We start from the raw sequence: 25829 nt of genomic DNA, 5'->3' as shown, positions 1-25829 counted from the left end.
GGACCGAAACGTCAGCTTTCCTGCTCCTATGATGCTGCTTGGCCTGCTGTGTTCATCCAGCTCTACACCTAGTTATCTCAATACACAGAAGAGTTGTTGATGACTACTTGATACAGTCTCTTACCAAGACCAGGAGAGGATGAAACAGTTGTCTTTCACTAACAGAAAGCCTATGCCTGTCACAATGTGCTGTGCTACACAGCGATGTGATTTACCAAGCCAGCCTGAGAGAGATCACTCCAGCTTTATAGCAGCATAGGCATATCCAATCATTCTCATTTTAATTCCAGATGTAGGATTATTTAAAAAGAATCATTACAAAGTGTGTTTTCTAGTAAGAAATGTAGATCCTCAGTATGAGTTCAAAGGGAGATGGAGACTCCATTTGTGCAGTTTTTTAAAAAAAAGAATCACTACAAATTCAAGTTTATGATCATGAAGGGTAAATAGTGCATTGGTCAGCAGGGAGGCCTCTCTGGCACTGAGCAGAGTGACACAGAGTAACACAGGCCCTGTTCCACACTGGCAGCCTGCCACAGTCCCTGGTGGTGTGAGGAAGTTGGTGTGGTTCACAAAGCCTGGCAGTATCTCAGGGCCCGCAGTGAGGTGGCAGCGGAGAGCAGATTCCAGGCTGATACCCTGCTTGCCCTCACTCTCTACCAATTGTTGGTCCAGCAAAAGGCTGAGAGTGATCACATTGTGAAGCAGCTGATGGAGGGTAGATACAGGGATCCACTGGACAACAGTGTGGGTCTCAGTGTCTGCAGCACCTTCTTACACAGTGGCACTGCCAGCCTGACAGTTGCCATAGCCTGGCACATCCTCCACGTCTGGTGACGTCCCAGTCACAGCACTCAGCATTCCTCATCCTGGTACAGAGGCTCCTCCATTTCCTGGCACTCGAGGTGTTCAAGGCGATCAGACCGACTGTTCACAATCTCATCTGGAGTTTTCATGAACCTGACAAACAACAAGGGGGACAGCAGCATGGTTTAGGCAGGAAGCAGGAGCCTCACATACCCCCAAGTCCCTGTCTGACCCTCCCTGAGACCCCCAATCCCCAGTTGGCCCCATCCCCCCAATCCCTGTCTGCCCCCTCCCCGTGATCCACAATCTGTATATGCCTCCTTCCCCAGCAACCCCACTGCACCTCCAGAATGCCCCGCCACCCCTAAGATATTCCCACCTACACCAGACTAGTCTCTCCACCCAGCTGGGGGACCCCTCCCAGACCCACGCCCCACTACCACCATCCACCTCACCCCCGCACCCCCCCACCCCACCCCAACTGGTCATTACCTGAACAGGAGTCTCTGGCCAGGCTCTTTCTTAATGATGTTGAGTTTGTAGTAATGGCGGAGAGCTCGCGACATTTTCTCATACGTCATGTTTGTTCGGTTCTGTTTCAGACAGAAGCTCAGGTCAGTAACTGACACCAATACCATGTAAACATGAAGCAGACAGAGAACCCCACTGCAGCCCCTTGTTTGCAGGAGAAACCTTGAACACTCCATCCCCAGGGAGTGGGGGCAGGGAGGGGTGGGTTCATTGTGGCCAACAGCTTAGGAATATTCCAGAAATAGACCGACCTTGTGATGTCCGTCATCCTCACCATCCCATTTAATGGCAGTAACTCCCAGGCACCATGTCCCATTCTCATCACTGATTCGTGTGAAAATGTGATGTGGCCCACATTGGTACAAAGAATAGAAAATTCAGTTCATCCCTTAACAGAGCAAGTCTGCAAAAAACAGACATATTGAGAGATCTAGGTGTCCTGTACACAAATCGCAAACCATTAGCAGGCAGACGCAGCAAGTATTTGGGGAGCAAATGGATTGTTAGCCATTATTGCAAGACAGATGGGTATTAAACAGGATAAGTCTTGCTACGACTGAACAGAATACTGGTGAGACCATACCTAGAATACTGTGCATTTATTTAGCCTCCTAACCTAATCTTATGCTTAAATTGGAGGCAGTTCTGAGAAGGTTCATGAGACTGATTCCAGGAGACAAAGGCAGGTCTGTTCTGTAGAAAGGTCAAACCTCCTCAACCTATACTCATTGGAGTTGGGAAGAATGACAGGCAATCTTAGTGAAGCATACAAGACCCTGAGAGAACTTGTGGGGTGAACAGGAGAAGATGTTTCCCCTCGTGGGGGTCACATTTTAAAAATAAAGGGTCTCTACTTAAAGATGAAGAGAACTTGTTCTCTCTGTGTCAGTCTTTGAACTTCTCTTCCACAGGACACAGGAGCTGGCTCAAAGCTATTCACATTCTCAGTGCCTTCATGGTTCAACATGGTTTCCCCCTCAATCCACCTCACCTGGGTTCTCACTCACTTGAGGATTATCAATGAGGCACCACGCACTGCACTCTTCTGGCCGAGCCTAGAAAATTAAACTGTAATGGAGAATTTGAAGACTTGGCCATCAGAGATCTATAGTGCAGAAGTCGGCCCTTTGGTTCACTGAGCCTGTGCCAGTCAAAGCAACCACCTAACTATTCTAATTCCATTTTCTGGCACTTGGTCCATGGCTTTGTATGCTTTGGCATCACAAGTGCACATCTAACTACTTTTTCAAAGTTATGAGGGTTTCTGCCTCTACCACACTTACAGGCAGCGAATTCCAGATTCCCACCACCAACTGAGTGAACAAGTTTTTCCTCACATTTTCTCTAAATCTTCTGCCCCTTACCTTAAATCTATACCTCCTGGTCATTGATCACTCCACCCAAACAGAAAAGTTTCTTCCTATCTACCCTATCTATCCCCCTCCATGTTATACATCTCAATCATGTCCCCTCTTAATCTCCTCTGCTCTAAGGAAAACAACCCTAGTCTGTCCAATCTCTCTTCATAACTGTAACTCTCCAACCCAGGCAACCTCCTGGTAAATCTCCTCTGCACCTCCTCTCTAGTGCTATTACATTCCTCCTATAATGTGGATTCCAAAACTGCACACAATACTCTAGCTGTGGCCTAACCAACATTTTATACAGTTCAAGCTTCCCTACTCGTAATCTTTAATTCTCTAAGCCTTGATTAATCAAGGTAACTATCTCATCTACCTTCTTAACTACTTTATCTAACTGTCCTGATAAATTAAGAGACCGGTATACATGCACATCAAGGTCCCTCTGATCCTCAGTACTTCCCAGGGTACCACCGTTCATCACGTATTCCCTTACCTTGCTCGTCCTGCCAAAGTCCATCACCTCACGTTTATCTGGATTGAATTCCATTTGCCATTGACTAACTGTCTATATTCTTTTGTAGTCTAAGGCTCTCCTCCTCACTACTTGACAGCCCTCCAGTTTTTGTATCATCTGTGAACTTGGATTGTAATACTAAAAGCAAATTTGAATGTAGAAAGGTTGCTGAAGATTGGATATGGTATGGGACAGAATGGATAATGACCGAGAAGGTGAATGAAAGGGCTTTATAAACAAAATAAAAATTCTAAATATTCATTTGGGGACGTGAGCTTTGCTGGCTGGCCAGCATTTATTGCCCATTCCTACTTGCCTAAAGAAGGTGGTGGTGAGATACCTTCTTGAACCACTGCAGGCCTTGGGGTGTAGCTAGACCCACAACACTATTAAGGAGGGAGCACCAGGAAGTTTAAAGACCATTTTTCAAACATTCTAGTCAACACCCAGGGCAATTAGGGACGCACAATAAATGCTGGCCTAGCCAATTGGGTGTTAAATGGAGTGTAGAAAGGAGGCATATAGTGACTCCTGTGTGCAACGTCAAGAGAAGGTTTGGATTCAGCTTTTCAACATCATTCAAAAGGTATCTGAATGAGCGATGTCATCATCAGCAATGGGAGCCGGTACCAGAAGGCCCTTGAGGAACTGCCTGAGTGGATGGGTTGAAAGAGCTTCCTCATAAGGTTATAAAGCTTCAAAACAACAAGGTAAGAAACTGACAGACTTCTTTAGAACAGACAAAGGACACAATCTCAACCAGCAGAAAAAAATCTGGGGATGCCAGAAATCTGAATCTAAACAGAAAACGCAGGAGAAACGCAACAGGGCTGGCATCATCTGGGGAGAGAGAATCAGAGTTAACGTTTCGAATCGAGAGCCTCCCTCAGAACTGGGAAAATTTGGGGATGTAAGAAAGTAAATGAAAGGGGAAGGAGGGAGAGGAGTGGGAAAGCATGGGTTGGAAGACAGGAAAGGTTAAATGACAAAAAGGATTCATGCTGAGATCAAGTAAAGAAACAAAGAAATGTATCTCGATGATGTGTGAATAGCAGAACAGCAGCTGCCCAAACACAGAGTGAAGAAATCAAGTGGGGTGGGGGAGGTGATTGGGGAGAGAAAAAACAGATTGAATGAGCAAAAATAAACTCACACAAAAAAAAACAAGTAGATATTACTGTCTAAAAATTATTAAATATTGAGTCCCAAAGGCCATAAAGTGCACAGTCAAAAGACGAAATGCTATTCTTCCATTTAAAGACTGGAGCAGGTCAAGGACAGAGGGGTCAGATTAGGAGCAAGGTGAAGAAAGAAAATGACTGGACACTCAGGCTCATCCTCGTCACTGTCATAGATCTTTAGGAAAGGTGGTCACCCAGGCTGTATTCGACCTCCCCCAGTGTAAAGTTGATCACATTTCCAGCTGTGTTAGATCTCCCCAATGAGAATAGATCACAGCCCCCAACAATGGTAGATCTCCTCAATATACAGCAGATCACAGTCTCTCAGCCTAGGGTAGATCTCCCCAGTGTAGAGTATTTTGCAGTCACAGACTGTCGTAGATCCCCCCACTGTAGAATGGATGATATCATAAACAATGAATGCCGTCAACTAGAGTAAGATCTGGATCAAAAAAAAACAAAAATAAACAAAAAAATCGCTGATTGACCTGGAAGGAGGGTTTTGGACTTGGGCAGGAATGAGAGGAGCTTGAGGGGCAGGTTCTACAACCATGGGAAGGTGCCGTGGAAAGTTGGTGGGGAGGGGTTGGAGAATGGACCAGGTTGTTGCTGAAGGAACATCAAAGGGCAAGGCCTTGAGAAAAGCAATGGTGGCGGCAATGACAGAGGATCATGTACTGGATCAAGAGGTTGTTAGACTGGAGGTGGAGAATGACAGGAATGCTCTGATGGCTCCGGGAGAAACAGGAAGTGATTCAAAAGGCAAAACACAGAGTCAAGGACCTTCTCAACCATGACAGGGTGGGTCTTCATTTGAGGAAAAAGGAAGAGCCATCAGAGACTGGTACAGAAGATTTATCACCAAAGCAGACATGATGCAGTCAGAAAAACTGAGAGGTTGGAAGGAAGTCTTTACAGGAAGCAGCATTTGAGGAATTGTAGTCCAGGGGCTCCAGTTTATCATGGATAATCCATGGACTCATAGAAACAGAGAAGTCAAGGAAGGGAAAGAAACAGTCAGAAACGAAGGTGAAGGAGAAAGAAGGACGGAAGTTGGAGACAAAGCCAGTGACATTTTCCATTTCCTGTAAGGGATGGTACTGGAAAACGAAAGCATGGGGAGTCCATGGTTGGGAGTGGAACAGGGAATGTTCTACATAGCACCCATCTCCACCCCTCCCCGTTCCCCACCCCATCCCCACCCTCCAAAACAGCAGCAATGTTTAAACCCTGGAGGAAACGTCTGCAGTTTGAGACAGAAATTCCTGAGAGCAAGAACAGCCAGGAGGAGGTGGAGGAGGTACAAGGGTGCTCTGTGAGGAGGGGACATCTCCACAGGTGGGCCAGTCAGTGATTGTCCTGGAAGCAATCCTTGATGTTTGATGGTGGGAAAGGGAGTGTCAGAGAGCCAGTGGCCATTCCATCAGATCTTGATTTACAGCCCAAGATCAGAGAGACTCATTAACGTGTCTCCACTCAGGACAATCTCTAAGACACAATCATTCAGTAACAGGAGACCCAACGACATAAACTAGCATTTCCTGTACATGTATACGTACACATACACACACACACAAAAGGAAGGCTAATTGTCCTCTATACTCCCCAGTCCATAATCCCAAGTCTACACACCCAGCTCCCCTACTTTCATCTCCCCGTGCCCCACCCCAAATATCATCTACAGCCCTGCCTCCCTGCACCCCAGGTTCCCTGTGCACACCCCTCCCCATCTCACCTGTCCTGCATTTCCCCATTTCGCACCCCCCCCCCCCCCCTCATCCCCCCCCCCCCTCTCCTTCCTCCATCTCCCCCTGTCCCCCATGCCCAGTTTTCCCTGTTTCCCTCTGTCTACCCCTCGCCCAGTCAGACTCTTTCAAACATTGCTGGAAAAGCTCAGCAGGTCTGGCAGCATCTGTGAAGAAAAAACAAAATCAGAGTTAACGTTTCGGGTCCAGTGATCCTTCCTCAGAGTCCTTCGACCAAACGTTTACTCTGATTTTTGTCTTCACAGTTGCTGCCAGACTGATGAGCTTTTCCAGCAACTTCTGTTTTTATTCCTGATTTACAGCATCCGCAGTTCTTTTGGTTTTTGTTTCAAACATTGTTCAGTTTTCTCTCAAATCCTCCATGAAGAGGCCAGTTAGTTCGATCCATTAACTGTTGTGACACATTCATGCTCAGGGTTGACACAGGCCAGGGGGTGGGGAGGGGGGCGCCATCACAGACCCAGGCTCCCTTCTCCCAAGTGAGCACGAAACACGCCCTTACCTTGTGGTTACCCCACAACCGGGCCAGGCCATTCGGATCCACAATTCGGAAAACTTTGGATTCGTGGTCCTCCCATCGGATGAAAGCTTCATACCTGCTGTCTGAGAGCAGCTGGTAAACGTAGTCCCACAGCAGCCGGCAGTCTAAGGGGTCAGCCAGAGAAACATTGCTGATCTGTAACATTTAACCAACTTGCTTCCAGGATCTGGGCTAAACTCCCCCTCTCACAGGGCACCACCTCCTGACCGAGTCAGGACAGGGTGGTTAGCATGCCCTGCTCAGAGCCAAAAGGGTATGTGTCGATGACCCCCCCCTTATATTGAGACAAGATGCCAAATCCAACCCCTTGCTTCCTCTTGTAGGTCTGTCCCTCAGATGAGCCCCAGTGGGTGTCACAGACACGGGCGCCCAAGTGTATGCCTGCTATTTATCCCCTGATCCACATCTGAAGGGTTTATCTTCACACTGTGGGATCTTGCTGCGTTAAAAGCAGTGATCAAATTTCCTACATACACCAGTGACTACGTTGAGGAGGAGCAACGCTGAAGAAGGCAAATTTGCCCAGCCATACCCTTCACAGCAACACATGTGGCCACTCCAGGTGCAGATGTGAGGGTAAATACAGCTGATCAGCTCAGTGAATCAAGTCCCTTCAGTATGTGGCAGGTGTTCCCCTTGGAGCCAGACTGCTCCTGGCCTTGCTGCCATCTTGGAGACATGGGGGGTACTCAACATTGAAAGGGAGACCATATCCTGAATGGCACCAACATCGAGGGCCAGCAGCTTCCAGAAGGCGGAATGGCCAAGCAGCCAGAGGGAGGCGAGAGCTCCCCCCTCCCTTGCCCCAAGACCCCACCCAAACACCATTCTCCTCCCAACCTCCAGCCGAGGGCAGCTCACCTCCACGTGTGCAGCCACACCCCAGTAACACAGAGGAGCAGGAAGCAGGCAAGAGGCACAGACGGAAACATGGCCATTGTCTGCAGGAGGACACTCTGAAAGAGATTCAGCTCCTTCCAAGTCACTGACAGCAGAACAGCCTCAGATCCCTCAGCAAAACTGCAGAGACCCTCAGCAAAATGCTGGGGAACATTGTGCCCACTGCTGGGGGAGGAATGGGAGGTGAACACTCACTCACTGCAGACCCCATCCCATCCCCAGGTTTGGGGGTTGAATTATCCGTCTTTGGTCCTCTGTAGGATGGCAGGGTGGAAATACCCACTCTGCTGTCAGGGTTGAATTCTGGCAGGTAATGCCCTTCACAGTACCAACCCCCTCCTCTCTCTATCTCCCTGGTGACTGTCCTCAGCTGGCGATTGAGACTGTGTGCCTTCCTACCTGCAATTCTGCCCAGGGGTGTCAGAGGCTCCTCTGGGGCTGGCATGGGAATCATCACATGGTTACGGTATAACAGCTCCTCTCGGGATAGGTTCAGAGGCCGCTCCTTGTGAGAGTTCCGGTTGGCCATTCTCGAGGCAAACTCTGTGGGCTGTCGGCCAGAGGCCATCAGCGGGTTCATCGTGGAGTTGGAGATTAACTGGATAACTCGGGAGGTGTCTGCAGCAGGGGACAGATTTCTCCTGGGAGTTGGCAGTATGCTGTCATTGCCTAATGGACAGTGGTTCTCATCCACAGGTGAGATGGACAGTCTTTGCTCAATGTCTGGTGAGGAGTTGTGCGTGTTCTCTGCCTGCGATGCAGGGCTCGGGTTCCTCTCACACGCCGGAACGAGGCTCTGTGCATTTTCCAGCTCTGTTTCCGGAGACGAGTGGCGCTGGACACCAGCTGGAGACCGGACCAATCTCTGGAGTGGTGCCAGCGAGGGCGGATTCCTAAGGTTCCCCAGCTCTGAGGGCCGGGCGTTTCTGTGCAGCAAGTCTATGGCAGGAAAGAGATGGTCAACATCGGCACCGGTCAACAGGCACACCCAGTTAGAGCCCAAACAAAAAGAGAATTCAACCCTAGCACCCAGCTCTGCCAACAACCCCTGGAGAGCATCGGCATCCACAAGAGGGTGGAGGACCAATTGAGGGATTCAGGGAAAAGGGTAGGGAGAGAATGAGGAACATGGTGATGACTTGAGGGAGGGACCTAGACCAGCGGCTTCGGATGAGAGCAGAGTGGGGGTAGGGATTGGCTGGTATGGGCAATCTTGTTATCAGGAACAGGGGCGGGTACAGAGGGACTGGCATGGGGGTGGAGAGCCTGGGTGCGGATAGGGCCAAGTGTGGAGGGCGGAGGGAGGTATAAACGTAAATAGTGTAATTTACCCTTGCTTCAACACAAAACAAGCCTAGGGCTGAACAAAACCACAGTTAGTTAGTTAATCAGGTGACTAGCATGAACTGGTTCCCTAAGCTACAGTGACAGACTGAGCTCACTAGAATCTGAGCTGGTTTATTACAGGAGGACTCACAGACACACAAAGTAAGTTACACAAAGGAAGCAGCTCAAGACCTCAAGGGTCTTTTCGAAAAGGAGTTATCCAAGGGAGGGAACAGAGGCAGTGAGGTATGACAGCTTCAGCTCAGAGGCAGTGACTCGGTGAATTTTTATTCGTTTCCCCTCCAGATTGCGGCAGCACTTGAACTGGAGCTGGGGAGACATTAGCATTGTATAAAATTTAACCAGCAAACTAGTTAACTCCCATCATAAGAGCTCCAGTATTATCCCTTCATTTATTCATTCATGAGATGAGGACATTACTGTTGCCCTGTAGACAGTCCCCTATCTCTAACAGCCCTAGAAGGTGTTGGTGTGCTACCTTAGGACAGGAGGAGGCCATTCAGCTCATCAAGCATGTTCTGTCATTCAACTGGATCCATGACTGATCAGTTCCTCAATGCCACTTTCCCACAATATATCCCTTCCCTTTTCATGTCATTAGTCTCCAGAAACCTATCAATCTCTGTCTTGAACCTACTCAATGATCAAGTTTCCACAACTCTGGGGTACAAGGTTTCAAATTCCAAAGATTCCCCACCCTCCAAGTGAAGAAATTCTGCCTCTTCCCCCTCTTTAACTATGCTACTCGTTCAGCATTCCTCAGGGGAATATGTCTAGTCTTTATCGGAATTCTCTACTCTTTGAACCTTCCCCACTTCTGTCTTTAACTTGTCTCCATTTTTCTGAGTTAGTGTGAGTTAGCTTTAATTTTATCTGACTGAAGCAAGCACTTTCTCATGGGTCTGCCTGAGTCTTAAACCCTTTCTCCTGCTTTATGAGAAGCACAATTTTACAGGCATGCTGGTCCCTAGATGTTTTGCTGCTCCTCCATTTTCCAAATCTCCCTAAACATTTCCTGGAGTTAGTTCCCCACCACCTCCTCTTTTTGAACTTAAACACAGACTAATCCAGAAAGTCTATCTTTGAATTCCTTCGGTGAATTATGTTTTTATTCCTGCTGCTCTCTCTCTCTCTGTCTCTCACCTACATATCCCTCCCTCCATTCCCTTCCCATCATGTGTTCCCAAAACATAAACTCATCAACTCTAATCAGATTTCTTTTCTTTGCAGCTTCCTTCCCATTCCTGCATTCTTGCCTTTTCCCTTGCTCTGTCTCTCATTTGTAACCAGGAACATTCAGCTCCTGGGCCTACCTTATTCTTTATTACACGCCCCATTCCACCAGGAGAAACAGTGCCTCTATCACACCAGGCCTTCATTACAATATCTTGTGCCTTTCTACTTTTTTATTAAACTGAAAATAAAGGGAAAGTAAAGTTCTCTCAACACCATCTCCATCAAACACTCCCAGGATATGGACAGCACAGAGTTCTGCATTACTTGGTTTAAACCTGCCTGTTTGGCCATCACACTCCATCCAATCCATTCTTCCTTGTCTCACATCCCTTACAGTTTACCTCAGGGGCAGGGAGATTAGGAAGAGGGCAATCAGGCATTTACATGAAGGAATCCACAGCAATCCAACAAAATTGGCTCGGCCACAGGAAGTAGAGGGCTATGTGTGATGGCAATGTAGCTGGATTGGGATGGCAATGGCACAGCAGGAGGGCACACAGGGTGTGTTCAGGGTTTATACCAGTGACTGGAACTTGAATGTATGGGGTAAGATTGAGGAGACTCCAAGCAGTGCAAAGATTGACCGCGTGGATAATAACGAAGGAGAAAGCTGTCAATGGATGGTTCAGATTGGCAGAACAGCAGAAAGATGGAATCCAGGAGAGAGTGAGGAAATGCATTTGGGGGAAGGCTAACAACACGAGGGAATGAGGAATAAATAGGAGGTTATTGGGAGGAACAGGGGAGCAAGTGGGACCTTGGATTTCAAGTTGACAAATGCCTGAAAGTGGATGGGCAGATGGATAAAGTGGTTAAGCAGGCGGACTTGTCTTTATTAGTGAAGGCAGTGTATACAGGAACTGGGAGGTTGTGCTAGAACATAGTTAGGGCACAGCTGGAGAAACCACACACAGTCCTGGTCCTCACTCTACAGGAAAGATGCGATTGCATTTAAGAGGAGTTTTACAAGGATGCTGGTGGAACTGGAGAATTTAGAAAGGAAAGAAGATTGGATAAGCTGAGGCTGTTTTCTTTGCATCGGAGGAGGCTGACGGGAGATTTAATTGAAGTGTAATAAATGATGATGGATACAGAGTGCATTGGAAGGATCTATTCTCCTCGGCCAAGGGGCCCATAACCAGGAGGCAAGAGGTAAAAGTTCAAATGGGATTCAAGGCTTTCAGCCAGACGGTAATAAGGACCTGGAACTCATTGTCTAAAAGGGTAGCAGAGGCAGACACACTCACTACATTGAGAAAGTGGTTGTAGATTTATAGCTCTTGTAAGTTAGGTACTGATCCAAACCTACAAACCAGGAGCTGGAAAATAGGATTAGGCTGAAAGGTTTGTTGTCACCTAACATGGACAAGATGGGCTGAATGGCCTCCTCCCAAACCACAGAGAATACGGAATTTAAACTAACAAGTAGCTAAAATGATCAGCCCACGGCCCCTTAAAATCTGACCAGGGGACCTTCTCCAATGACACAGAAACATAGAAAATAGGTGCAGGAACAGGCCATTCGGCCCTTCGAGCCTGCACCACCATTCAATACAATCATGGCTGATCATGCAATTTCAGTATCTCACTCCCACTTTCTCTCCATACCCCTTGATCCTTTTAGCCACAAGGGCTACATCCAGCTTCTCTTGAATATATCTAATGAGCTGGTCCCAACAGCTTCCTGTAGGACAGAATTCCACATATTCACAACTCCGAGTGAAGAAATTCTTCCTCATCTCAGCCCTGAATAGCTTACCCCTTATTCTTAGACTGTGACCCCTGGTTCTGGAATTCCCCAACATCGGGAACCTTCTTCCGGCATCTAGCCTGTCCAGTCTCATCAGGGTTCTCTAGGAGATCCCCCCTCTCATTCTTCTAAATTCCAGCGAGTACAAGCCCAGTCGATCCAGCCCAAGCCCAATCAGGGAATGGTAGACATGTTGAATTCTATACAGTACAGGAAGAGGGCAGCATGTTAAATAGCCTTGGAGAGAAGAACTCACAAAATTCGGCAGAAACAAAGTAACTGTAAGGGAGAAATAAATAGTAAGAAGCTGTGATAAACCCCACGGTTTACATGAAGTGGGAGAAAACATTCTAGATGAGCTATTTTGAACAATTCCTATAGACAGAGAGATGAAAGGTTATCATGTCCTTGTTATTATTTGGGAACTTGGATTCAAAACTGGAGGAAAAACAAATTTCAGTTTTCAGTTCTGTGAAAGTGACTTTTATTAAGAAAAGGTCAGAAAGTCATTTGGAACAATGAACTAAAGTCAGCCCTTTCTTTTAAAAAAAACACGCGTGTCTTAAGCCAAATCAATTACCTGGGGAGTTAGTTCCTTAATATTTACAAAGTTGAGTTTTATGATCTACAGACATAGATGGTCAAAGTCAATAGCAATGAGTTCAGCAGAGAAAGGTGACAAATCAGCATAAGATAGGGGCGATTAGTTTATAGAAATCTTCAGGCAACAAGAGTTGGAAAGGGATCTTCAGGCCAACAGAGCTAGAAAGTTGTCTTAAAGCTGTTTCAGCAGTAAAAGGACTCCTCCTATGGAAAGAGTCAGTGAGTAAAGCTGTATTTCAGAGTTTTTGGAACAAACAGAGAAAACTGATGTGGTGAATATGCAGAAAATTAATTGAGCAAACTGTCCTGGAGTTGAATGCCTTTCAAAGATATTGTTGGAAAACTTTCTCTTTTGGATGTTTATGTTAAGATCTTTCTAAGCTGTTATACACATATATAGCTTTTTTACTCATCATTTTATGTAACTAGTTTACATCTTTTGTTAAAAAATACATTGGCAGCCTCATGTGGCTATATTCAGTGACTGACCATCATGTTAACCAAATTAGAAAAATGAACTTTATGACTGGTCAAGCCAGCTTCTTCTCAGATCTCTGATTTGTCCAGTGTCACCATCACTTGGATCATGACAATTCATAGAATCCCTACAGTGTAGATACAGGCTATTCGGCCCATTAAGTCTGTACGTACCCAGCCACTGAACAGCATCTCACCTTATCCTCGTAACTCCACATTTGCCATAGTTAACCCACCTAGCGTGCATATTCGTGAACACTGCAGGGCAACTTAGCATGGCCAATCTATGTAACCTGCAAATCTTTGGACAATTGCCCACCATTCCACCATCTCAGAAATGTGACAGAGGGAAACGAGGAAAGTCAGCCTGTCACACTGGCCATCAGAAAATCACAAGAGTCTATATTTTTTTCTGAAGAAGGGTCTAGGCCTGAAACCTCAGCCATCCTGCTCCTCTGATGCTGCTTGGCCTGCTGTGTTCATCCAGCTCGACATTTTGTTATCTCAGTCTATATTGAGAGATTGAGCAACTTGAAAATGTCTAGCTGGCCAGACAGAACCAGCACGGAGGATAGGTCACGCCTGACAAATGCGACTGAATTTTTCAAAGGGATGGCTAAAGGGAGCAAGAGAATATCTATGAAATATTTATCTGTGGCAAATAGGATTTTAATACAGACAAATGTGTGGTCACCCACTTTGGGCCTAAACAGTACTGGACATTTTTGAAATAATAGAAATTTATGTTCAGATTTGCAGATGGCATTTAATAAAATCCCTCTTTAGAACATGTTAAAGTTGCAGTTCATGAATTAATGAACCTGGTTAGGAAACTGGCTGCACAGCAGGGTGCAGAGCAAATCAGATGGTCAGCTATTCTAACCAGTTAGTGGTGCCCCTCAAGAACATGTGCCGGGGTCTCAATTATTCACTGCATTTAGAACAAAGAACAAAGAAAATTACAGCACAGGAACAGGCCCTTCGGCCCTCCAAGCCAGCGCCGATCCAGATCCTCTATCTAAACCTGTTGCCTATTTTCCAAGGATCTGTATCCCTCTGCTCCCTGCCCATTCATGTATCTGTCTAGATACATCTTAAATGACGCTATCGTGCCCACCTCTACCACCTCCACTGGCAACGTGTTCCAGGCACCCATCACCCTCTGCGTAAAGAACTTTCCACGCATATCTCCCTTAAACTTTTCCCCTCTCACCTTGAAATCGTGACCCCTAGTAATTGAGTCACCCACTCTGGGGAAAAAGCTTCTTGCTATCCACCCTGTCTATGCCTCTCAAGACTTTGTAGACCTCAATCAGGTCCCCCCTCAACCTCCATCTTTCTAATGTAAATAATCCTAATCTACTCAACCTCTCTTCATAGCTAGCGCCCTCCATACCAGGCAACATCCTGGTGAACCTCCTCTGCACCCTCTCCAAAGCATCCACATCCTTTTGGTAATGTGGTGACCAGAACTGTACGCAGTGTTCCAAATGTGGTCAAACCAAAGTCCTATACAACTGTAACATGACCTGCCAACTCTTGTACTCAATACTCCGTCCGATGAATGAAAGCATGCCGTATGCCTTCTTGATCACTCTATCCACCTGCGTTGCCACCTTCAGGGTACGATGGACCTGAACACCCAGATCTCTCTGTGCATCAATTTTCCCCAGGGCTTTTCCATTTACCGTATAGTTCACTCTTGAATTGGATCTTCCAAAATGCATCACCTCGCATTTGCCTGGATTGAACTCCATCTGCCATTTCTCCGCACAACTCTCCAATCTATCTATATTCTGCTGCATTCTCCGACAGTCCCCTTCACTATCTGCTACTCCACCAATCTTAGTGTCATCTGCAAACTTGCTAATCAGACCATCTATACCTTCCTCCAGATCATTTATGTATATCACAAACAACAGTGGTCCCAACACAGATCCGTGTGGAACACCACTGGTCACAGTTCTCCATTTTGAGAAACTCCCTTCCACTACAACTCTCTGTCTCCTGTTGCCCAGCCAGTTCTCTATCCATCTAGCTAGTACACCCTGGACCCCATGCGACTTCACTTTCTCCATCAGCCTACCATGGGGAACCTTATCAAACGCCTTACTGAAGTCCATGTATATGACGTCCACAGCCCTTCCCTCATCTATCAACTTCGTCACTTCCTCAAAGAATTCTATCAAGTTGGTAAGACATGACCTTCCCTGCACCATGCTGTCTATCACTAATAAGCCCATTTTCTTCCAAATGTAAATAGATCCTATCCCTCAGTATCTTCTCCAGCAGCTTTCCCACCACTGACGTCAGGCTCACCGGTCTATAATTACCTGGATTTACTAACAGCTTGGATGATGGGATGGGAAGTCGGATGTCTAAATTTGGTGATGAGACCGTGCAAAGGATGGAAATGGAAATGTGAAATTACAAAGGTATCACTTGTATGAACACAATTGTGACAAATGGATTTTGATGCAGGCAAATGCGTGGTCACCCACTTTGGACCTAAATAGAGCAGGGCACTTTTGAAATGATAGCTAGAAACAAGGGCACATCCAAAGAGACTTGGAGCTTCAGGTAAAATTAAAACATTGCAAATAGGCACTGAAACAAATCAAAAAGGTTCGTGAAATGCTGGTCCTTATAGCCAGACAACAAGAATGCTTTATCTATTCAATATACTGGTGAGACAACATGAGAGAGATCTGAGAGCAAATCTAGGCCTCACAGCAAGATGTGCAGCATAGAATTATCAGAATGATAACTGGAACTCAAATTTTAAACTACAAACAGCATACACACACTGGGCTTCTACTTAAAACAAAATCACTAAGACCTGTCAAATTCTAACAGGACTAGACAGGGTAAATGCCGGCTGTTCCCAATGACCACAGAGTCCAGAACCAAGGGTCACAGTCTAAGAGCAATATGATAGATCATTTAGGACAGAGACGAGAAGAAATTTCTTCATGCAGAGAGGGTAAGCCTGTGGAATTCTCTGGTACAAAAATGTGGTTGAGGTCAAATTATTCAATGTTTTACATTTGATACAGTTCTTAGGGCTAAAGGGATAAAAGAGTATGGGAAGAGTGGGAATAGGGGACTGAGTTGGATGATTAGCCATGATCATATTGAATGGTAGAGCAGGCTCAAGGGCTGAATGGCCTCCTCCCGTTCATATATTCATCTCTTTTTGTTTTAATTTGCTAAGGATTGTGTCCTTTATCCCCCCACATTTCTGCCTCCCTTGGCTCCCTCACACTCAATTGTCCCAGTTTGTTCACATTCTCTCCAGGCTGGCCCAATGAACTGCGCTCTCTGCTGCCCCACCAAACGAGTATTCCTGAGAATCTATCCCAGAGATGATAACTGAGCTCCTACACTTGTAAACTGATTTCTTCCCAATTCCTGGGTTCCGTGTGATCGCTGACGGCTCCCCTGTCGCCGGGAGAATAAAGCTGAGAGTGAGGCTGGGCTCCATCCAAATTGTTGTCAGACTCCAGTCACCCAGCTAGGCCTGACCATGAAGCCTGAGCCTGGAGCCAGAGAGCACTCACCTTCCACAGGATTGTGCAGGATGATTTCAGCTGGGTTGTGCGTAGTACTGGCTGGCTGCAGGAAGGGGGGATACCAGACTGGGGACTCCCTCTGCTTCAGAATGTGATGCAGCAGCTCATAGAGGACGTCTCCTGAGGATGCAGCAAGAAAACTTCAAAAACAACTTGAATTTACGTAGCAGCCTTAAAATAGCAACAACCACCAAGGTGCATCACAAGGACATCAGAAAACAAGACACAGAACCATTTGGTATTACAGCAGAGGGAGGGGGAGAACACAGGTGGTAAGTGATGGGAGAAACCATGGAGGGAAGGGAGGGACAGAGTCCAGAAACACTTGACCATAACAAGCTCAAGCCCCAGCTGAATTCTGGATTGAGCCCTAGTAAGGAGTGGCCAATGAGATAGTGAATGTACTGGTTTTAACATCCCAAAACTCCCTAAATCCTGGAAAGGTCGCAGCAAGTTGGAAATTTTCTCATGTGACACCATTATTCCAGAAAGGAGGGACACAGAGAGCCGGAAACTACAGGCCACGTCTGTCAAAGGGAAAACACTACAATCCGCTCTTCATGAGGTAATAACAGAACATCTCGAAAGTTACAACACACACCAGCAGAATCAACATGTTTGTCATAAACGGAAATCACGTTTGGCTGATTTATTAAGAGTTCTTTCAGGCAGTAAGCAGCAAGGTGGGGAAAGGAGAGCTCTGGATCTAGTGTATTTGGCATTGAACAAGATAACTGCGCCCAATGACAGCTAAGAATCTACAGGACAAATATCAACACGTCTAGATTTTGACTGGTTCACAGCAAGCTGACAGTAGGTATAAAGAGAGCACTTTCAGGCTGGCAAGGAGTGCCACAGGGATCAGTGCAGACACCTCCTCTGTGTTCGCTGACACTGACATGCACATTATACACCATTTTAAATTGTGCATGCACAGGTTTCAGGGGGATGTGGCCTGGGATAGGGAGAAAGATTGGGATGGGGTAGGGGGGACAGGGGGTGTAGACCGATCAGGATGTAGGGCTCGAGGGGCAGTGGCAGAGTGGGCTGGTTGGGAGGGGTGGTGAACGTTGGTGGTTTTGGAGACATCTGAGAGGTGGAGGATGGAAGGGAGACAGAGGACCCTGCACTCCCAACCAGTTTCTGGAGCCTCTTCCTTCTCACTCTGGTGAGGGGCGGTGAGGGGCGGTGGGGGGGGGGGGGGGGGGGGGGGGGGGGGGGGGGGGGGGGGGGGGGGGGGATCAATGACTTGGGGGGGGGGGGGGGGTGGGGTGGGGAGGTGGGGTGGGTTGGGGAGGGAGGTGGGCATTCCCCCTCCTGCTCCCTCTCCCCACCAGTGAAACTCCAGTTCAGATACGCAGGCATTTCCTTGCTGTTGTGACGTTGGGCACACCGTCATGTAAAGTCTAAGTGATGATGTCAATGCTGGGAACTATGCATTCCCCAATGAGCATGCATCACTGCCAATGTCAGCAAACACTCCCTTACAGTTTATATCAATGACTTGGAGGAAGAGAACAAGGATATGGTTACTAAATTTGGTTAGAACACTCAAAGATGTAGATACATTAGGACAGTGGGCAAAAAAAATGGCAGATGAAGTAGAATGTGGGAAAACGTGAATTTGTCAACTTTTCTTTTCCTTTATTCATTAACAGGAGGAGGGCTTCACTGGCTAGGCAACATTTATTACCCATCCCTAATTGCCCAGAGGGCAGTTGAGAGTCAACCACATTGCTGTGGGTCTGGAGTCACATGTAGGCCAGACCAGGGAACGAAGGCAGTTTCTTCCCTAAAGGGCATTAGTGAACCAAATGGGTTTTCCCCAACAATCAACAATGGATTCACGGTCATCATTAGATTCTTAATTCCAGATATTCCATCCAGTTCAAATTCCAACATCTGCCGTGGCGGGATTCAAACATGGGTCCCCAGGATGTTATCTTGGTCTCTCGATTAACAGTCCAGCGATAACACCATAAGGTCATCGCCTCCCCATACTTTTGCAGGAAGAATCAAAAAACAGCTCTGGTGAGATCACATCTGGAGAATTGTGGACAGTACTCAGGGAAGGATACACAGTCATTGTATTAAAAACAGTTCAGACAAGGTTTATAGAACTGCTACCTGGAATGGAAGGGTTAGCTAATGAGGAAAGGTTGTCCAGACTGAACCCTTATCCATTGGAGTTCTAAAGAATGAAAGGTGATCTTACTGAGCCATACAAGATCCTAAGGGGACTTGATGCTATAGATGCTGAAAGGATGGTTCCCCTTGTGGGAGAGGTGAGAATGAGGGTTTCCCATTTCAGATGGGAACATGGGGAGATGTTTCACATTAGGGTCTGCACACAAACCCCAATCAATCATCAGCCCCATCAGCCCACCCACACTCTCTGCCTCAGGGTCCCAGGTAAAGGTTTGTCCCTGTCTCTCACCTCTGTCCTTACCAGCATGACCACCCCACCCCACCCCTCACTTCCCCAACTCAATGTGCTTTCCACCCTCCCACAACTCTGTCCCACTAGCATGTTACCTGAGTGCGGGCACCGATATCGAAAATCCTCTTTGGTCAGCAGACACAGAGCTTTCCCGTTCATCTCAAACATCTCGCTCTCCATTGGCCGCAGAGAGTATTCTTGCTCCGCCCATTTCAGCCACTGTGCCACGTCCAACCGACTCCAGAACATGGGCTGGAGGCCTGGGTCAAAACACAGAGACAGCCTTCAGCCAGACCCAGAATCCCAATTCCCCATAACCTACCTTCAGAAAGGCACAGTGACATCCCATGACCCATCTTCAGAAACATGCCATGACCCTGCCTTCCCATTACCCATCAAACACTTTACCATTCCACACAGACACCCACGATGGGCAGACAGAGGGTGGATGAAAATGATGCCAAGGTTCAGAGAGGACATGGGGAGGAGGATGACGACAGCCGGGGGGGCTAAAGTGGCTGCTGCCTTCGCATGTCAAGGGGGTGGCACCCCAGCAGTCACGGTGAGGGCAGGGTTGGGGTGTACGGGTCAGACGAGACGAGGCGAGGGCAAGGGTCAGTCCGAAGTGGGGGGGTTCAGGGTTGGGAGAGGGTACAAGTTAAGCAGTGCAAGATTGGTGGCAGCAAGGAGTGGGAGGCAGTAAGGGTCAGAAGGGGGTGACATTCAGGTGGAGGGGGGGGTCATGGGAGAGGGTTGGAGAAGGCAGGGGATAGCGAGAGAGGGCAACAGCCAGCATCTTGTTTGCAATATCTCTGGGTCTCAGCCTGGAACGCATAAGCTTCACATACTGGCACCGTCCTGTCTCTAGGGGCCAGATCCAGTGGCAGGGTGGGCAGGCAGTGGAACAGAGGCAAGAGGCGAGAGGCGAGGTGGCCGGGGGAGTGGCAGGGGTAAAAGCGAGAGGCGGTGGGCTGGGGGCAGTGCGACACAGCCGGGGGGCAGTGGGGGATGGGGTACAGAGGCGGCAGGGTGAGGGCACAGTGTGGTGAGGTCTGGGGGACAGAGGAGGGAGGCGATGTGGTTGGGAGACAGAGGCGGGGGCATGGGGACGAGGACAGGGCAGTGTGGGCAGGGCAACAGGGGCAGGGGGACAGAGGCGGTGGGGGGCTGAGGTGGGGGTGTGGGGGTAGGGTGTTGTGGGGGTCAGGGGTCAGTGGTCAGTGGCGAGAGGGGGAAGGGGGGGCAGTGGTGGTGTGTGGCTGATGGAACGTAGTGTCAGGCTGTACAAGATGATTTTATGATCTTTTGAGGATGAAAGGAAGGATTTTCTTTCAATGCCACTATCAAGGTCAGGATCGGCCTAGAGCTTCCTGTCTCCATGTGAAGATTACTTACGGAGGTGATTGGGGAGGGTATAGGTTCCATCCTCCATGCGTCTGCCCTCAGACACAGTGCTGTGAACGGTGCTGCTAAACGCTGGCACTGGGCTAACTGGGGGGGTGTAGGCGTTTCTCTCCTGCTGTAAGAAACAGACATAACCCAACAGCATCAGTTAGCTGGGGCCTTAACCCCTCACTCTCTGCCTGACACGAGTTAGCCAGCTGGGACCATCTACCCCTTCCTCTCTGCCTGTTGCCAATTCGTCCCAACCAACCTCCTCCCTCATCACATAGCACTCCAATTCCAACTCCCACCCCCACCAGAAAATCAACTCCAGTCTATACACACCCCACCATCCACACTTAGCCACCGCCAACCCCTTCCCACTCCCAAAACCCTCACATTCCCAGGACCAGAACAGGTTAAGAATAGATTAATGAACCTGTCGAAGGTGCCAACAGCCATGTCGTGACCAAGTCACACACAGAACACACACAGAGTTATACATCTCCCAAACATTCACGTCAAAAGCAGTACTGGTGGGGACAGGTATGTCACTGTATAACACTGGGGTACAGTACTGGTGGGGTCACGTCTGTCACTGTATAACACTGGGGTACAGTACTGGTGGGGTCAGGTCTGTCACTGTATAACACTGGGATACAGTACTGGTAGGGACAGGTCTGTCCTCCCAACATCTCAAGGAAGTTTTCCTTGTTTGAGCTATGAGTAAGGTACACCAAGAAAGAGCAGTTGTCTGTGGAGGTATATGCAGATCACCCTCAGGGTGGCACTGAGTTTTGATTGAGGGGTTTGTGTGCATTTGCATTGAGCTGAGCACTGGGCTGACAGATGCTGGATGTATAGAGGTGCTGTGTTTTACAGGGTCTGAGCAATAGAATGCTCCCCACCAACCACACTCACAAGAAGATAGCTTCACCAACCCACACTTATAAAACCTCACAGCATACCCGCTGTCACCTGCCTGCCCTCACCAACCATACAATACGTGTACATATTAGGCAACTTAATGAAAGGTGAATGGATTATTTGTTATTGATTTCAATATGTACTGACCATCTCCTGTATTATGGGGGTGACTGGGCAAGTTGGTAGCTGAGGATTGATGGTAGTTTAAATGTACCTCCCTAGACCCCACCCACTAGCCAAAAACACAGAAAAGTGAAACAAGAACCATGTCAACAACAGCTTCATAATCTCATACTGTGCAAGTTCACTCCTCATTATCCAGCATTCTCATCAATTCATAGCAATGACAGTCTCCAGTGCTGGCCACTCCACACAAGTAGTGCGTCATCATTTACCCTCCAGTCAGGAGTCCTGATTTACTAGACCATCCAAATTCCCACAACACTTTTCCCTTGATCTAGCTCTCCAATGTAATTCTTAACTAGACACAGTTTCGGATTCAACCATTAACCCTCCAACTGTACTCCATAGCCTTGCAATTCAATCATCATAGAATCCCTACAGTGTGGAAACAGGACCTTTGGCCCAACCAGTCCACAATGACCCATGGAGCATCCCGCCCAAACCCATCCCCCTATAACCCACCTAATCTACACATCCTTGAACACTATAGGCAATTTAGCATGGCCAATCCACCTAAACTGCACATCTTTGGACTCGGAGGAAACCCACACAGACACAGGGAAAATATGCAAACTCCACACAGAGTCGCCCAAGGCTGGAATCGAACCTGGGTCCCTGGTGCTGTGAGGCAGCAGTGCTAACCACTGAGCCACCATGCCACCCCAAAATCCTCTGACACCTACGTCATAAGAAATAAGAACAGGAGTAGACCATTCAGCCCCTTGAGCCTGCTGATCCAACATTCCTCACATCCATTTGCTTACCTTTTTCCTGTAACCCTCAATTCCCTGCTGATTAAGAATTCTCTCAAAAATCTGCCTCCACAGCTCTCTGTAGCAGGTAGTTCCAAAGACACGCAACCCTCAGCGAAGAAATTTCTTATCTCAGTCTTAAATTGACACCCCTTTATTCTAAGGATGGTGCCTCTGGTCCTAGATTCTCCCATGAGGGGAAACAACCTCTCACGTTTGTGCTAGTTAGTTAGGTAAGCCCACATAGTGGATCTTAAAATAGAGAAGCTCCTGCATAGCTTCAGCAGTTCAAACAGAAGAAAAATACTGCAGATGTAGGGCGTCACAAGTCAAAATAGAAAGTGCTGGAAATACTCACCAGGTCAGGCAGCTTCTGTAGAGAAAGAGAGAGAGTTATTTTTCCGAGTCAGTGAGTATTCGTAGTATTCTCAGTTCACTGGTGTGAGGAATATAAACATGAAGGGAGATGGGTAAGAATTGTTTCTTTATTACATATTGTGGGAGTATTGAAAATTATTAAAAAGACAAGGCAGATTCAAAAGCAGACGGCTCGCAGTAGGCGAGAGTAATGACAAACCTCCAAATGAGTCTGTGTTCACATTTTAAATATCACAGCCTCCAAAGATGCCCAGGGAATAAATCATAGGAGATGAAAGCTGGTCACCTCCTTTTGGTCTTCTATTCTACAGCTCCCACATTAAACCATTAACTTATTTATAAGCCTCTCTTCCCAAGGACAAACCATTTGGAGTTGGATTCTCATTCCCTCTGTGTGTCATGTATAATCACTGCTAGCTTTCTCTCCAAACTCATCAGCTCACACTTGCTGAGACCAATTTGCATTTGACGGAGTTTACATATCAACTGCACCCCCTCCAGCTCAATATTGAAACCATTAAATATTCTGCAGTGATGAGAGGTGAGCCCAGACTAAGCCCTGTGGGACACTATTGACTCCCAACCACTTGGAATAACCATCTCATTTCCTATCCTCCATATCCATCCACACCCCTCCCCCCATCAATTAATGTTCAGTTGCAGATGCTGTAATCTTTTCATTATCATTGAGGTGTAGAATGGCCCAAACTCTATATCTACAACATCGTTGTATCTCCACGTCTCAAATATCTCCACAAGAATTCTCAAGCACAATCATCCTGTTGAATTCACTTGTGGGCCTGGGATAGTGAGCTAGATAATTTTTTTCCATTGGTTCAGCCTATATTGACTCCCACTGCCCTCTTGTGCCAGGTCCTAGTGGCATCTGTGGATAATACAGAAGGCAAATGGAATGTTAGCATTTATTTCAAAGGGAATGGAACATAAAAGTATACAGGGTACTTATCAGGCCACAGCTAGAATACTGTGAACAGTTTTGGGCCCCTCATCTAAGGGAAGATATACTGGCATTGGAGGCAGCCCAGAGCAGGTTCACTAGGTTGATCCCAGGTATGGAGGGGAGGTTGGGTAATTTTGAGTTTAGAAGGATGAGAGAGGACCTTTTTGAAACATAGAAGATTCTTAAGGGGCTTTTGTCAGCATAGATGCAGAAAGGTTGTTGCCCCTTGTGGGAGAGCCTAGGACCAGGCAGCACAATCTTGGAATAAGGAGTCACCCATTGAAGACAGAGATAAAGAAGAATTTCTTCTCTCAAAGGATAGTCATTCTGTGGCATTCTTGACCGCAGAATGATGTCGAAGCTGGGTCATTAAGTATGTTCAAGGATTTTAATCAGCAAGGGAATCAAAGATCATAGTGAAAAGGCAGGAAAGTGGAGTTCAGGATGATCAGATCAGCCATTGAGTGGAGGAGCAGACTCTGCAGGTTGGCACACACTGCCCAACCTCCGGGCTGGCCTGGAAATAAAGTAGCCAAGAGCCAGAGCCAGTGAAACCCTCTCTCAGCAAAAGAACATTGGCTGCTTGGATCAGAACCTCTCGAGTGCAGCACAGGCCCGGGACTGGGTCTGGGTCTGGGGAACCCCCATCACACAAACACACGCTCAAAGCGAGTCCGAGTGGCACCACAAGTAAACAAAGAGTTAAAGGGCTTGTTTTCACTCTGGCTGAGGCCTGTCAGGGACTGGGATGTGTTTCAGAATTAGATCACCGACTCTCACGGAAGTATTTGCCACGATCCGGGAGAAGTGGGAGTGCAGCCCTGCCTCCGAGGCCGGGAAGTTCCTGTATTCCCAGCCTCCATACACTCGCTCCCCGTTTTCCATTGTGAATGCCACCTTCAATGCAGCAACCAGGTAGCGAAGCTTGCAACACTGTGGCGAATTTCCCAACATTGTAGCGAAATCAATACCACTGGGAGTGAAATTCACGTCCAGGTAGTGAAATTCACAACATTGTGGCGAATTTCCCAACATTGTAGCGAAATCAATACCACTGAAGTGAAACTCACGTCCAGGTGGTTAAATTCTCAATAATCTGGCGAATTTCCCAACACTGGAGAGAAATGGACAAAACTTAAGTGAAATTCTGAAAAAAAATGCGAAGCTCCCACACTTTTCGCTATGCTGGTTGCAATAAGGAAGTGGATTAAAAGTCAGGCAAATTTCAACTTCTCTCTCCGACGAATTGGTTTCACGCGGCTTCAAACTTTCTTGTTACCTTGATGTGTCTCTGAGTGAAAGCTTCAGACATGTCTGGCAAGGTCCGCAGATTCACTTCTCCCTGCCTCTCCACCCCCTCTATCCCTGTCTCTCTCTCTCTCTCTGCCTCTGTTCCCGGGAAAGGGAAGCAGCCTCAGACTCTATACGGGAGGAGATTCCGGGAAGGATCGATCAGTCCCGAGCCGGGGGAAATGCTGGTCCAAGCGGCTGCCGGCTGCCGATCTCCCCCGCCTGTGAATCACATCCCGGACCGAGACTCCTTCTTCCGGGAAGGGAAAGCGAAACGTTCCTTGATCTCATGGTTGGTCACAAATCTCCAGCCGACCTTTGACGTGAGTTCCCAGCAGCAACAAGCCGGGGAAAGAGGACAGCAGTCTCTTAAAGGGGAACTGCAACCCGGAAACAGAGCTGCAGCATTGAGGGAGCAGGGAGACAGTACTGCTTTAAAACAGGCCTCAGACACCCAAAGGAAGGTGGGTCTTCAGCATTCATAGGCCTCTCGCACACAGGAAGGCCTCCTGTTCACTCCAGATATGGCTGTCACACTCACAAAGGGACAAAAGCATTCTCTTGGTATTTGCCGATTACACTGGGCAGACGGGCTTCTTATAAAGCAGTTCACAAACCCGGAATAACATGAAATAGGGATAGAGTCTGCAAATGAAGTAACTTCCAGTAACTCCCTCCTGCAGTCACCCCTAACCCCCGCAGAGTCACCTCCTCCTACCCCCCGTGTCAGGGCAACCCCTGACCCCCCCCCCACCCGTACTCCAATTAATTACCCTGAACCCCTCTGGTACTCCAGTTAATTACCCTGAACCCCTCTGGTACTCCGGTTAATTACCCTGAACCCCCTCCTGGTACTCCAGTTAATTACCCTGAACCCCTCTGGTACTCCAGTTAATTACCCTGAAACCCCTCCTGGTACTCCAGTT

The 25829-nt window shown here is 47.6% G+C and overlaps 1 protein-coding gene across 3 annotated transcripts; it reads right to left on the bottom strand.

The window, feature by feature from the left end:
* Positions 1–264: 264 nt before the first annotated feature.
* LOC109922280 (transcription factor ETV6-like) lies at positions 265–25002 on the bottom strand. Of its 3 annotated transcripts, none has more exons than XM_048607529.1 (9): positions 24893–24995; positions 22633–22647; positions 20425–20548; positions 19125–19289; positions 16578–16709; positions 8004–8543; positions 6666–6808; positions 1300–1400; positions 265–960 (listed from the first exon to the last, which is right to left on the bottom strand). In XM_048607529.1, the coding sequence occupies exons 1-9, from the start codon at positions 24923–24925 to the stop codon at positions 855–857; spliced, it is 1359 nt and encodes a 452-aa protein (XP_048463486.1). In that variant the 5' UTR covers positions 24926–24995; the 3' UTR covers positions 265–854. The 3 variants fall into 3 exon arrangements, with proteins under 3 accessions (XP_048463486.1, XP_048463489.1, XP_048463488.1); XM_048607532.1 differs by having other exon boundaries at positions 22633–22710; positions 24893–24993; XM_048607531.1 differs by lacking the exon at positions 22633–22647 and having other exon boundaries at positions 24893–25002.
* Positions 25003–25829: the final 827 nt, after the last annotated feature.

The sequence above is a fragment of the Rhincodon typus genome, chromosome 18, assembly GCF_021869965.1.
Source record: "Rhincodon typus isolate 14 chromosome 18, sRhiTyp1.1, whole genome shotgun sequence".
Classification (NCBI taxonomy): Eukaryota; Metazoa; Chordata; class Chondrichthyes; order Orectolobiformes; family Rhincodontidae; genus Rhincodon; species Rhincodon typus.
This window is presented reverse-complemented; position numbering and strand designations above follow the sequence as displayed.